The sequence below is a fragment of the Triticum aestivum genome, chromosome 6D (assembly GCF_018294505.1).
Source record: "Triticum aestivum cultivar Chinese Spring chromosome 6D, IWGSC CS RefSeq v2.1, whole genome shotgun sequence".
Lineage (NCBI taxonomy): Eukaryota > Viridiplantae > Streptophyta > Magnoliopsida > Poales > Poaceae > Triticum > Triticum aestivum.
In genome coordinates this window covers 12,299,630-12,313,572 of record NC_057811.1, presented here as the reverse complement: position 1 = coordinate 12,313,572, position 13,943 = coordinate 12,299,630, and the positions used below count along the sequence as shown (strand labels likewise).

The window sequence follows — 13,943 nt, the reverse complement described above, 5'->3', positions numbered from 1 at the left end:
CACATGGAGAGGGGGGAGCTCACCAAGTAGACCGGAGGGAGGAGCTCGGTGTGGGGCGTGGGGTGGGGGGCGCCGGCCAGTCGAGGGGCGGCCATGGGGTGCGGGGGTAGAGGGCCCATCCGGTCGGGGGGGCGGCTACGGGGTGGGGGGCTGGGGGCACCGCCCAGCCGGGGGACGACCGCGGGGTGCGGGGGCGCCGACAGGTGGGGGCGTCGGTCGGTGAGGCGGGAGCAGAGGAGGGGAGAGAGGCACGAAGGGAAATGAAACAAGCGAGGAATCAATTTAAGTTTCTGACGTTACCTTTACAGAGAGCCTGCCGGTGGGGCACTCGGAAAAGGAAATCAAACCTAGATCTAGGTTTTCCTTTACCAAGATAAGTCCTCGAAAAAGGTCTACAAGTAGATCTAGGTTTTCCCCTTTTGCCGAGGGCAAATCTCAGAAACGACATCAGTGCTGAGTGCTACTCTCGGTAATATTATTAATTAGCATCACTTGTGCAAGGCCTAGGTATACCGCAAGGACATCGCAAAGAATTTCCCGTGCCGCTTCCGGGCATGATTTCATGTGCCGCCTTGCTGATGTGCAATTTTCGGCGATGAAACCCTAGCAGAGCAATAAATTTCTCGAATATGGCACGTGGCTCCGAATAATGTGGGGGCATGCGATGGCTTCCTTTGAGAGCATGAGAAGTTTCAAGGCCAACAGAGCAACACTCGCACTTCCTGCACAAATCGGACACGTTCCCTCTCGATACCCTAGAGACTAGCTTGAAGATGGTGCGGTTTACAAGCATCCTCAGGGGAGGCTCATTCGAAACACGCCCAAACTTTTACCACACCATAGAGGGCCATGTGATGACACCGTGCCAGCTCTCGAGGAATTCTGACATCGTACGATTTTCCGAGGAATTAAACAGTTGCATCAGGCATGCCACCGAGGTACTTTCGCCCCCCGGTGGCAGGGTATGCCCATCCCTCGTCTGTGCAAGGCCAAGGCATGCCGCAAGGACATCACAGAGGATTTCCCATGCCTCTTCCGGGCATGATTTCATGTGTCGCCTTGCTGATCTGCAATTTCAGGCGATGAAACCCTAGCAGAGCAATAAATTTCTCAAATATTGCACGCAAGTCCGAAAAACGCAGGGGCGTGGCACGTGTCATGTGATGGCCTCCTTTGAGAGCACGAGAAGTTTCAAGGACAACAGAGCAACAGGACCCGCACATCCTGCCCAAAGAGGACATGTTCCCTCTCAATACCCAGAGACTAGCTCGGAGATGGTGCGGTTTACGAGTGGCCTCAGGGGAGGCTTATTCGAAAACTGCCCAAACTTTTACCACACCCTACATGGGCCATGTGAAGACACCGTGCCAGCTCTCGAGGAATTCGGGCATTGTATGATTTTTCGAGGATTTAAACGGTTGCATCAAGCATATGCCACCGAGGTACTTTCGCCCCCGGTGGCAAGGCATTGCCCCTCCCTCGTTTGTGCGAGGCCTAGGCATGCCGCAAGGACATCACAAAGGATTTCCCATGCCGCTTCCAGGCATGATTTCATGTGCCGCCTTGCCGATCTGCAATTTTCGGTGATGAAACCATAGCAAAGCAATAAATTTCTCGAATATTGCACGCGGGTCCAAAAAATGCAAGGGTGTGGCACGAGTCATGCGATGGCCTCCTTTGAGAGCACGAGAAGTTTTGAGGCCAACAGAGCAACATGACCCGCACTTCCTACACAAACCGGACACGTTCCCTCTCGATACCCAAATACTAGCTCGGAGATGGTGCGGTTTACAAGCGGCCTCGGGGGAAGCTTATTCGAAACGCGCCCAAACTTTTACCACACCCTACAGGGGCAACGTGAGGACACCCTGGCAGCTCTCGAGGAATTCCGGCATCGTACAATTTTCCGAGGATTTAAAACGGTTGCATCAGGCATGCCACCGAGGTACTTTTGGCCCGCAGTGGTAGGGTATGCCCCTCCCTAGTCTGTGCAAGACCTAGGAATACCACAAGGACATCACAATAGATTTCCCATGCCGCTTCCCGGCATGATTTCATGTGCCGCCTTGCTGATCTGCAATTTCCGCCGATGAAACCCTAGCAGGGCAATAAATGACTCAAAAATAATAATAGATGAATTAATATAAAGTGCCAGCAGCCACCATTAGGAAGATGGCCTATCACTTTGAATCTTCTCTGCTCGAAATAGGTGAAGATTCAAAGTGATGGCCCATCTCCTTACCAGGAGTGTAATGAAGACCGAAGCTTACTGCATCTAGACTATCCCACTATTTAAACAGGTTCTCTTGCTTGTCTCTGGGCGAGGTGGAACTAAAGTTTGATGGGAGCCTTATCTTTACCGAGAGCTACTCTCGACAACTGTTGTTGTTCCGAGAGCAGCGCTAGATACAGGTACGGTTGGATCATGAAGTTAATACATTTAGATACATTAAAACTGTGCACTTTTCCAGCCCTCTTAGGCTGTTAGGATTCATGGCCGTCCGATCGTCAGTTATGAGCATTTGTGTCCGTCAGATTCGCTGGGAATCGCACTTAATCAGGCTTCGTGCGCTATCAACGACCGCGAACTGTCCTGGGCCGCTGCTCTGGTCGCTTTTTTGGGTGTCTAGGATAAAACTGGGCCTAATGGGCTTGTAGCAGCCTCCCTACCTGTGTGAAGCCAAGCCCATGTATGAGAGATGGTAGGCAAGTCTCGCTGGATGATGCGAAGGGGCAGCGGCGCCCGACCTTTTCCCTCCCCGTCGATAATGGTGGAGATCCGTTTCTGCTGGCTCACCTTCTTCTCCTCTACTTCGTGAGACCTACTTATTCTTCCCCGGGCCAAAACTCCATACCCCTCCCTTGCCTCGCCCTCGCCGTATGTCATGTCAGGGCCTCCTTGTCATCTTAAATTCGTCACCTGATTCCTCCTTCATCTCGCAGATGGAGCCGATTGTATGGCTGGGAGTTCAGAGTTCACAGAGATGGCAGCCTTAGCATTTTCTTCAATCGAATTTAATTGATATATGGTCGCGATTCACCTTTCTACCTTTCCTCTTTTACCTAATTAATTTTGCGTTCCCATTACTATTTGTTCCTTCCCAATTTGTCGCAGGGCTGTCAGTGTAGGGATGGGCGACCCATTCTGCTTGATTGGCTCAAGCAATCCTAGAGCTGTTGATCTCCAATGGATAAACAAGAAGCTTCGGCTGCAAAGAGAATGTTTACAATGATGAAACTTGTGATGTAATTGTCGTGCTGCATGGAACTGTTGCCTGTCACGGCAATGATTGAAGAAGAGGTCATCACTATGGTAAAAAGTTATACATCGTCATCAGTTCCAATAGCTTATAGGATTGAGCCTTTGTCTTTACAAAGTCATTATTTCCAAATAATGTTTACTTGCTAGAAAATATAAAATGATCCAGTACATGTAATTTATGTTGTAATAGTTGTGCTCACTTCTCATTAGCATATACATGACTCGCTTTCGAGGCTATTATTATGTTGGTAAATACATATATCTGACATGTGTAGGTCATATAGATGAATACTGGATGCACACTAATAGCCCAATGTAATTCTATAATGTGGCAGTGTTGCACTTGTCTCATTGCATTTATCATTTCATCATAATATGGATTTACCAATTGATTCTTTTTGTACATATTAATTTATGCCATCAAGGATACACTCAACGATAGTGGCGTTGCGGAGAACAAGGATGGATATTATTGTGGTGTGGATACTGGAAGTTGTTGTGCTGGGTGATGATGCACCGCTAATGTCGCCCAAGCCGAAAAGGCCGCAACCATTCAGTGGCACACTGCTGGGGCTGCAACAAAACAAATATCCCGATGTCTTTTATAGATGTGTTTTTCTCTCTTTCGTCCCATAAGAACATATTTTGCAGTTTATCGGTACATGTTTGAAATTTGTTTCAAGCGCTCCCAAGGTTTTTTGCTAATGGTAAATAAAACCTGCTAGCTGGGCATATAATGTAGCTTGATGTAGATCTATATATTGGATAAAGTGCCATTGCTGTTCTTATGAGTAAGTAAGCGCTCCCAAGGTTTTTTTCCTTATTCGTTTGCTTTTAGAATAGCTGTGAGCCTTTTCCTTGGCAAATGCCATATGCCTATTTAGAAAGTAAAAAGTGACATGATTGACTTCCATCCATGGAGAAAATGCTCAAAGATTGATTGTCTCATTGATCTAAGCTATCCGACTTCTCTTATCTAATAACAGGAACGAGCTCACCTCGTCCATCATTGTTCTTTAAATCGTCCATCAAATATTTTGCCTTTTGGATGCACATAATCCCTGAAAGTTAACAATTCGCTGCAGCTCGTCTTCACTTTAAATCGTCCATGGATACCCTTCACTAGAGCCTACAATGGAATTCACAGATTGTTCTTTATTACAATCCTGATAACTTCAACCATCTCAAGCAAAACAAACTGATAAGCTTCAACCCTTCCATTTGGCGATGGCCTCCCATGCAATTATTTTCTTCTTTTTTCAAGCATGCAAAGACTGCATGTCATATGTTAAGAGATGAGAAACAAATACATAGAGATAGGTACATGAGTGGCAACGACCAGCCGGGGCAAAAGGAAATTACAGTGGGAGAAGGGCGCTCAAATGCTTTGCCCCGGTCTGCGCCCACACACGACATTCAGTTCTGATAAGATAAGTACGCTTTTGTAGAGGAAGATGAACATTACGATTACCATGCAATTCTGTTTAACAGTGTGTTTGCATCGCAACATTGATAAAGAAATTTTCACTGCCCACTTCGGTTTCAGAGTTTTTCGGTTCAAATGTTAAATTTTACTGTAATATACAGTAAAACAAGATGCATTGTGATTTTCAGGCCCAGTGTGAGTTGGGCACATAGGCACAACAAAACTTGACAGGATATAACAGCATTCCAGCCTGCACCAGCAGAATAGAGTAACTTTCCAGATATGTACATTCATCAAGTCATTCGACGATGCAAATTCATTAACAAGGGTTTGACATATGAAGATCGCATGCCCTATTTTGCCAACAGGGCGCTCACCTTCATAAACCTACAAGATCTGAGATGCTTGCACGGCCAGTTATGGCTTGTGGTTCTTTGACATGCCAAGTAACCCTGCATACCAACGCAAACTCATACAGAGTCATTGCTTGTACCACAAGATACATGGTAAGAAACCAAGTAAATCCCAAAAAATGAGTTGCAAGGAAACAACAAAATGCACTGACTTAATTATATCCAAGAAAATGACATAAACATAAAAAAGATATAACAGGATCAGAAAAATGGCAAAATGAGTTTGACAGTCTTTGTTGGTCAAAAAAGGCTATCAGAAAAATGGCAACTTGGGAGCTACTAGAAGCAAACAATAGAGGACGTACTTCACCAAGTAGGTAATATTATTATGTACATAGTACAGTTAATCAAATATAAAGACAATTTAAACATGGCTTTTAAAGCAACAAAACAATGGAGAAATAGCAAAATTAGCTAGATTAACCAAACAGAAAACATTCTGCAGATTAAACTGTTAGAAATCCATATAATGAAACTTAGCTAACTGAATTTAATCTTCAAAAAAAAAATTAGAGGCATGGACATTATTGAGAGCATTCTTATTTGTAAATACTAGATAGCATTCAGGGAGAAAATATATGCTAAGCTTCAAACCAACCAACTTATAGAGTGAGGGGATAAAATTTCCATAGCCCACTGATTAACTCTACAAGAGCTATTCACAAAAGATGCATCTGACTGCAAAACTCTAAACAGAATAATAGCAACATAACCAAAGATTAATGCATGATTGTGTGCACAAAGCAAAAGGTCAAATGAATGCACGCCAGTGATAAGTTTATTACTTTGCCACTGCCAAAATCCAGTGCAAAATGGAACTACATAACAGGGAAGGAAGACACCAAAAGGGGGGGGGAAAAAAGGAGGAACAGTAGCACAAAGGAACAACTCAACAATAATGGTTTCCTAGAGGACAAAACGGACCATCTCTACTTACCAAAAAAAGAGTAAGGTTTATCCCGTCAAAAAACTTTTTGCTCATTCCTTTCGTCCGCCTCTTCCGTTTCACATCCTGCCTCGTGCCGCTCCTCTCCCCCACTCGGTTTTCTAGATGGCAAAAGAACCCACGCAAGGAAAAAAAAATCCAGCAGAATCCATCGCCCACCTCTCTCATCTTTCCATCCCGCACCACTCTTCAACCCTAAATCCCCTTACCCTGTTCTCTGCCGCCACGCCTACCGCTCCCGGACATCCGCTGCAGCCAGCCGCCACCCCACACCTCAACACCTCCTTCCTCTCCTCGATTCACTGGTGCCACTTCGATGTCCGAGCTACCCAAAAACGCGCTGCGCGACACCGCCAACCCCCGGTTCCTTACATTGACCTCCTCGCCCGCTGGCTCTGCCTTCGCATCAGTCTGCTACATCATTGACCCAGAGAGGCCGACGGGGCACCTGCCGATTGGCGCCGGGGGCTCATGATCCGGCGCCGCAAGCAAAAGATTTGATTCTTCTATGTTCGATTCAGAGCCCCTCCTCTGAATTCTTTTGGTGCTCTTATGCCATGCGCCACTCTGGGGATCTCGCATATCTCGACCTTGACGAACTCCACCTACGCGAAGGTGGCGCCAGGACCGGCAGCAGCAAGTACGGGCTTGCTCCTCTGCAAGGTAGACGGCCTCATCCTCTCCTTTGTTTTGACATTTTCCTGTGCACTGCATGGGATAAACTGACTACTAATGTGATGTAATTGGTAGAACACTGAACTTCTTATTGTATATATTTAACAACTAAATTTGTAATTGCCATAACTAAACGAATTGGACACAGATTTTATGCAGTTGGTACTTTGCATCTCTCAGTCTGGTGACACTTTAGTATTCTTATGCCTTTGTGCAGATCATGGAAGGAGGTAATCTGGTTTTTGGCAGTGAAGTTTTAACTGAGGAAAGAATGGACAGAGGGAACACAACAAAGTGAAAGTTAAAGCGAAAAACAGTTTTCATGACAAACTCTCTCTGCCCAATCTCCCAGCCATCCATGCATGTTGCATATTAGTCATATAGAAAAGTCACTGAATACTACATGGTCACTTAGAGAAATTATGTTGCTGAAATGGTCAGTATACTACATTCAGAGAAACATCACTGGCATTTTTGTTAAGAGGGAATGACCCAAAGTGGACAAAATTGCATCAATGCATTTCTCTTCAGAAACAAAATTGCCAACTACTTGGCCATTAGCTTCCAAAATTGGACATGAGCTTTAGTAATTGAATTGGCACGATATGTCTCAATTCTATTTGTTTTGCAGATTGGGAGGATAGAAGGTAAAGAGCCCTTTTTTTCTCTTCTGTGGGGTTGCAATTTACTCCTTGCATATCATTTTGTTGCTAGGAACCTAATGTTTGCCTGTTGTAGGACCAAGCAGGTTGGGGAAAGAATTAAATTAGGATTAATTTGTGCTGCACTTTCCCACAACTGATATTCCAGAATTAGGTTATCACTTAACACTTGCTAATTGCATCAGTTAGTATGCAGTCACATTAACAATAAATAGATGGTAAATCAAGGTTCACATTAACAATAAAGGTAAATCATGGTTGTTATGTAAAAAACTAACTAAAATTTTAGTGGTACATTTTGTATGCCTCCGTTGCAAGTTGCAACGCACGGGCCAATTGGCACGGGCAATTACCTAGTGTAGGGGAAATGGATACCACAAACAACCAAAAAAAACAACCAAGTCTACACCAATGTTTACCTAAAATGCATGGATAAACAAATAGTGGCCTAAACTATTGATGTGAGATGGAAAACCGATCATGAAGTCCAGCATACTGATGCACATCATGCATCTACTGAATCAAGGAAACTGTAGCAAATCAAAGCACCAAATCCAGAAATGTATAATTAAAGTACATGTAAGAAAAGAAGCAAACAGGCTGATTGGTAAAAGCAGAGCGCAAGATCTCAGTTCATAAAAGCATTTCAATCAAGGATCAAGTAAATATTTTGTAGTAGCACACTATGCATCTGCCAAAGAACAAAAAGTTATGGTCCAAAAAAGGCAACGCAAATATTCGCAAAAGGAAAATCTGATGAATAGTAGCATTCTTTAGTTTTTACTGATATTATGCCACCACGTCTAAAACTGGCTAATAAACATCCTTTTATTTTACTGATATGTATTGCTGTCGTACAAATAGGGAGCAATGAGATGAACTTTTGTTGAAAGCAAGGTGCCAACTCACAATGACGACTTCTATCAGCCTACACTCCTTTGTTTTTTCTTCATTGTGTCAAATGACCATGACAGTACACTCATTTTTAGGAAGCTACGAACAGATCATAATAACAATGCTTACCTGTCCCCTGTACTTACCTGCCTCCTGTTCTATGATTCAACTCGTACCACCAAGTGCTGTTAAGAGACCAAATCCAACTGAAAATGACAGCTAATTAGACGCAGTTTGGAGCCGCTGGCCATGTGAATCAAAACATACTGGGAGCGTTTTACTTTCATTTTCATTTTACACTTTCTATGGTCTTCATATACGAGACGAATTTAAAAATCCTATAAACAACATATGTCTGCAATTGATGAAGTTTCATACGATTAATGGTGATACAAACTATGCCCAACTGAAACATATGAAGGAAGCAATTCGAAAAAATATATACCTGCTGCAGATGCAAATCCTACTGATCAACTAAATCATGCGACCACCTGCACCAAGCATAAAACAAAAAAAGATTTGTATTAAAAGCTATTCCAATTTATATTTTAGTTCTGCAACACAGATGTATGCAATTGTGATTCATGCCGCTAGCCGACAAACTAACAAGAGCTTCATATTCTCAAAGATCGTAGAGGAAAAAAAACAAAGGTAGAACACATCACAGCTGAGATTTCAACAATTTTAACAGGATGTTATTGGACGCACTAACTATGCCATGGGTCATCAGAAACCATATCAAGATCTTTCCTTAAAACGTAGCTGTAATTGAAGTAGCAAGCCTGCTTCATTCTAATCATCTAATAGCCAAATTATAGATGGGTAACATTTATGAACAAAATATTGCTGCACGAAACAGGAAAATATTTAAATGGCTTTGTGAACTGGTGCTTCACCATCGCCCATCACTGTAAATGTGGCTAGTGTTGCCTTGATCCCCACAAAAGAGGCTGACACGGATGGTTACACGCTGTGAGCCCCTTTCCATCACACCAGATCTACCATGACTGTCACTATTACAGGCGCAGTTGCTCGAAAGAAAAAACGCTGGATGCCACAATGGGAAGGGAAAGGAGGGGCACAAAGTTGGAAGGAGAGGGGCAGCATTATTATTCACCATTTTTGTAGGCTTTGATCGCTCGCTTGATTAGTTCTTACCGTGGGAAGGAGCACCAAGCTGCCGTGCAGGCCCAGCAGTAGCTAAGGCCCAGTGGCAGGCATTAGGAAGCTTAACAAGAGAAGATATGGTTGTGCGGAAAAGCAAATGCAAATAAGCTAAGCTAAACAAGGAGGTGGTTGGACATGAGGATATGACCCATTGGATAATGGGCCAGCACCAGTTTCAGGAGATGGTTGGACATGAGAACATGACCTATTGGATAATGGGCCCAGCGATAGTGTCTGTCTTCTCGACCCGACCGCGTGCATGAAGCGGCATTCCTACCAAACCTAATTCTGTGCCTCGTGACTAATCCGGTACAGTGGATGAAAAGCCTCTCTGAGAAGGATATGACCCATTGGAGAATGGGCCCAGCAACAGTTTCAGGAGATGGTTGGACATGAGGACATCACCTATTGGATAATGGGCCCAGCAATAGTGTATGTCTTCTCGACCCGGCCGTGTGCATGAAGCGGCATTCCTACCAAACCTAATTCTGTGCCTCGTGACTAATCCGGTACAGTGGATGAAAAGCCTCTCTGAGAAGGATATGACCCATTGGAGAATGGGCCCAGCAACAGTTTCAGGAGATGGTTGGACATGAGGACATCACCTATTGGATAATGGGCCCAGCAATAGTGTATGTCTTCTCGACCCGGCCGCGTGCATGAAGCGGCATTGCTACCAAACCTAATTCTGTGCCTCGTGACTAATCCGGTACAGTCGATGAAAAGCCTCTCTGAGAAGGAGAATGGGGGTGAGGGCCATGGTGAAAAAGATGTCGAGCACAGGACACAAACAAAACCCGCCCGCTGCCAGCAGGACCAACGAGAATGGAGGCCCCGCTGGCAGAGAAGCAGCGACTAAATGACCGAAGTCTATGAGCTTCGATGAAAACAAGCGGACAACACAGTAAGGAAAGAAACAACTACCAGATGGAACGACACATGACCGCCACCTCTCTCCGCCCGAGTAGTCTAGGACCATTTATTAAAAACATTCATATTGTACTACATGTGGTGGGATTGCATTTGCATGCTCAATATCATAAGGGATAGACCTGTTCAGACTTCCGAGTAAACATCCTTCTTTTTTACTGTGGCAGCACAGTAGTTATTGACCTAAGACCTATCTAGGGAAAGGCCTAATTTTGCTTCCTCGACTATTGCATTGGTTCAATTTACCCCCAAGCTCAAACCATTCAGAAGTTGCACCCTCAGCCCTCAACTATTGAAACTACGCTTGTAAAACAAGATGAAAAAAGTGCAGAGATCAACACATGGCTTCAGAATTCAATTCAGGACCCCAACACCCAGGAGTCGACTTCATCTTATGATACGGATAGCACAGGAAATGATGCTCTATCTCCTACAAGCGGCAGCCAGCATCAACTACTGTAGCATCGTTTACGATATTAATCATAAGGTGTTATATGGGCAAAACAGTTGACTGGGTTGAACAAGTAAAATAAAGAGACAGCTGACAAAGTGACAACGCTCTCTCACACAGCAAAACACAGGGTGTCCCTTGGTCCGAGTCTTTCATCTCATTGCACCAACCAAGTCATAAAAAATATGCAGATCATACGAAACTGAAGGTTGACGAGATGCATGACAATATATGGTTTTACCCCGCAGCTGTGGAATGGCTGGACCAGTACTTCACTGCTGTGGTGGCACAATGGCTGGAATTGTACTTCGCTGCTGTGGTGGCTCAATGGCTGGAGCGGTACTTGACGCTCTGACAGTACCTGTGGCAACCAACCTCATTAGTGATGATTGCACGAGCCATAACTCAGAAGGATCAGGAAAAATTAACTTCAGTACTTCACTACCAAAGGGATTAATGATTAAACCTTTGAAGTCACTCCGCCAAGATTAGGTAAAATAGCTCGACAAACTCGGTGATTGAATTCCCAATTAAGGCTCAAACCCATCCTAACATCGCCAACATATGAAATGATCATAGAACGCAACATTCTTTTCAAATAAGATCACAGCTTCTGGCTATTCCAAAATCACCAGATTCCCAAGTATGATCAAACATAATAATAAAGAGTTATCTATTTGAACCTTTGGAAGCTGCTAACAATTCTCTCAAAAATTGAAGTACTGCAAGTAGCCAAGATATCGGCCTCACAGCCTTGGTTTTTTTCGTAAACAAGAATCATCTTGACATCTACATAAAATTCTAAGACCCATTGTTGCAACAGAATGATCAGATTATTACGAATTGTCAACAATTCTTTAGTTAATTTATTGATTTTGTGACCAATTGTTGCAACAGAATAATCAGATTGTTCTGAGCAATCTGCATGCCTACTTTGCTTCAGAGCAAAAGGGAGAACAACAACAGAGGATAAGAACAGATGGGAAATCTACATACAAAAAATGTCAAGATGATAGAATAGCAATGGACACCTCAACTTAGGGGAATATGAGAGGTGACACCTCAACCATTGAACAATTTTCATGAGCTAATGAACATACGAAGAATTTTTATTACCTGCAGTATAGAAGTATGCGAACGGATGGTAGGAATACTCCAAAAAACTTTGATTAAGATTCGTCCACTCCATTGACTCAAGTTGAAGCATGAAGCTGTAGGCGGCCACACCCCCACCGAAGGACACTGTTAGAAGAAGCGCATCACCATCCTCAGAGTACCCTACTATAGTCAGCATAGCATACTGGAGCATACTATGCATGCGAGCCGTCTTTCGCAGCACCCATATGGCAGTACCATGACTATTGACCATGCGTTCCCAGATTTGGAACCTCGGGTACCAACATACGGCGAGGCCAACACCGCCATGCTCTCCCCTGATGATCCGGATGCTGCAACTGGGAATGTGATTAAAAATAGGCCTCTTGATCACAGATAGTGTCTGGCTATCCAAATCGAACTTGAGTATGCCATCATCCTCGTGCTGACACTTTTTTAGCCACCAGTAAAGAGCATTGCCGACGAGGGTGGAGGGGAAGCTGCTAACAACACATGGTTCCGCCATTACGACAAGATCTCCCCACTCACCGGTGTCTGAGGAGTATACCCGGGCTAGGACCGGGTGTCCCACTCTGGTGGCCACCAGAACCACCTTGAAGGGGCCCGAGTGGCAGTCTCCGTGCACGTGGCCCTGCTCGTCGCCGGCAGCGCAGAGCACAGCTCCGTTGGCGACGGCGTACTCGCCGTCGACGAAATCCGGAGGAATCACCACGCCGCGGAGGCCTCGGCGGCCGCCGGCGAGAGGGGCGAAAACGAGGAGCAGGGCCAGATCCAGGTTGACCATGAGGACGCGGCCGTGGCGGTACCCGAGCAAGGTCCAGGAACCGAGCACGTGCCAGAACCGCATGGAGAAGCGCTCGCGGGGGATCCGGTCGGGGGCGTCGAGGAGCGGGGTGAACAACAGCTCCCCGTCGCGCTCCTCGAAGACGCCGAGGACGGGGGGCCTCCGGTGGTGGGTGCGGAAGCGGCGGAGGAAGGCGCGGTCCGCGGCGAGGCGCCCCCAGTGCCTGGAGACGGCGGCGGCGCGGACGAGCGAGGAGGGCAGCGGGGGGAGGCGCACGAGGATCTCGCCCAGGACGTCCTCGTCTTCCAGCGGCGCCGCCGCCTGCGGGGGGCCGGGGCGGAGGGCCATCTCGCCGCCGCCGCCGCCGTCGCCCTCGTGACTCATGTGGGGAAAAGAAACGGAAATGAGGGAGCGGAGTAGGGCTGTAGGGTTACTGGAGGATGCGTAAGAAGGAAGGAATAAATGGGCTGGGCCTCTATAGAAAAGCAAGCTCACTCATCCTTGGATTACAGCCCAACACTGATCGTGTTTGTTTACGATAAAAAACAAAGTATAAGGTTTGTGCTACCCTAAAAAAAGTACAGCTCCTGTGTGAGGTTCTGCCAAGAAGAGATCTTTGTAAGGTGAGATCTCGTCCGTCACTCAGCGTAATTTTCGAAGAGGCGGTCGCAAGGGTGATTGGATCTCATCCTGGTCCCATCGCCTGCCACCAGATCTTGTCGCCGGCGTTCGGGCCTCCGTCCTGACTACCTGTGATCCATAACATTTCCTGCTCTCTCATCCATCCCCCCAATCCCTCCCTGACCCTTTCCCATCCACATAGGCCTTCTGTGCAGTTCTAGGGCGCACGGTCGTACACCACCTACAAACCCTAGTTTTAGGTCTCTCATGTGAGGAGAGTGGTGGTCTGATCGAGGAGGATGGAGGCAGTGGAGGGGTTGATGAAGGGGTTGAAGTTGTTAGCGGTGGAGAAGAAGCGCTTGAAGATCGGGGAGAAGGGAAGGGACAAGGCTCTAGAGTGGGCACCGGATGTTTCGTAGGTAGTGTGTAAGCTATTTTCAGAGAAGCCAGCACATGCAGGGGCCGTGGGGAGCACGCTGGGGAAATTTTGGTGCCCGACCAAGGGACTAGGCTGCAAGGAATTGGACGAGAACATTTTTCTCTTCACCTTCATGCAGGCCACGGGTTGGAGGAGAGCCCTGGAGGACGGACCCTGG

At 46.0% G+C, this 13,943-nt stretch overlaps 1 protein-coding gene across 3 annotated transcripts; it reads right to left on the bottom strand.

Moving 5' to 3' along the window:
• Positions 1-4,775: 4,775 nt before the first annotated feature.
• Positions 4,776-13,148, bottom strand: LOC123143069 (uncharacterized). 3 transcript variants are annotated; one of them, XR_006470674.1, is made up of 5 exons: positions 11,943-13,148; positions 11,068-11,187; positions 8,724-8,769; positions 5,066-8,484; positions 4,776-4,938 (listed from the first exon to the last, which is right to left on the bottom strand). XR_006470674.1 is itself a non-coding variant. In XM_044561849.1 (2 exons), exons 1-2 carry the CDS (start codon positions 13,108-13,110, stop codon positions 11,099-11,101), a joined length of 1,257 nt encoding a protein of 418 aa, XP_044417784.1. In that variant the 5' UTR covers positions 13,111-13,148; the 3' UTR covers positions 10,698-11,098. The 3 variants fall into 3 exon arrangements, 1 of the variants encoding a protein (XP_044417784.1); XR_006470673.1 differs by having other exon boundaries at positions 4,845-8,484; XM_044561849.1 differs by lacking the exons at positions 4,776-4,938; positions 5,066-8,484; positions 8,724-8,769 and having other exon boundaries at positions 10,698-11,187.
• Between the last annotated feature and the right edge of the window lie 795 nt (positions 13,149-13,943).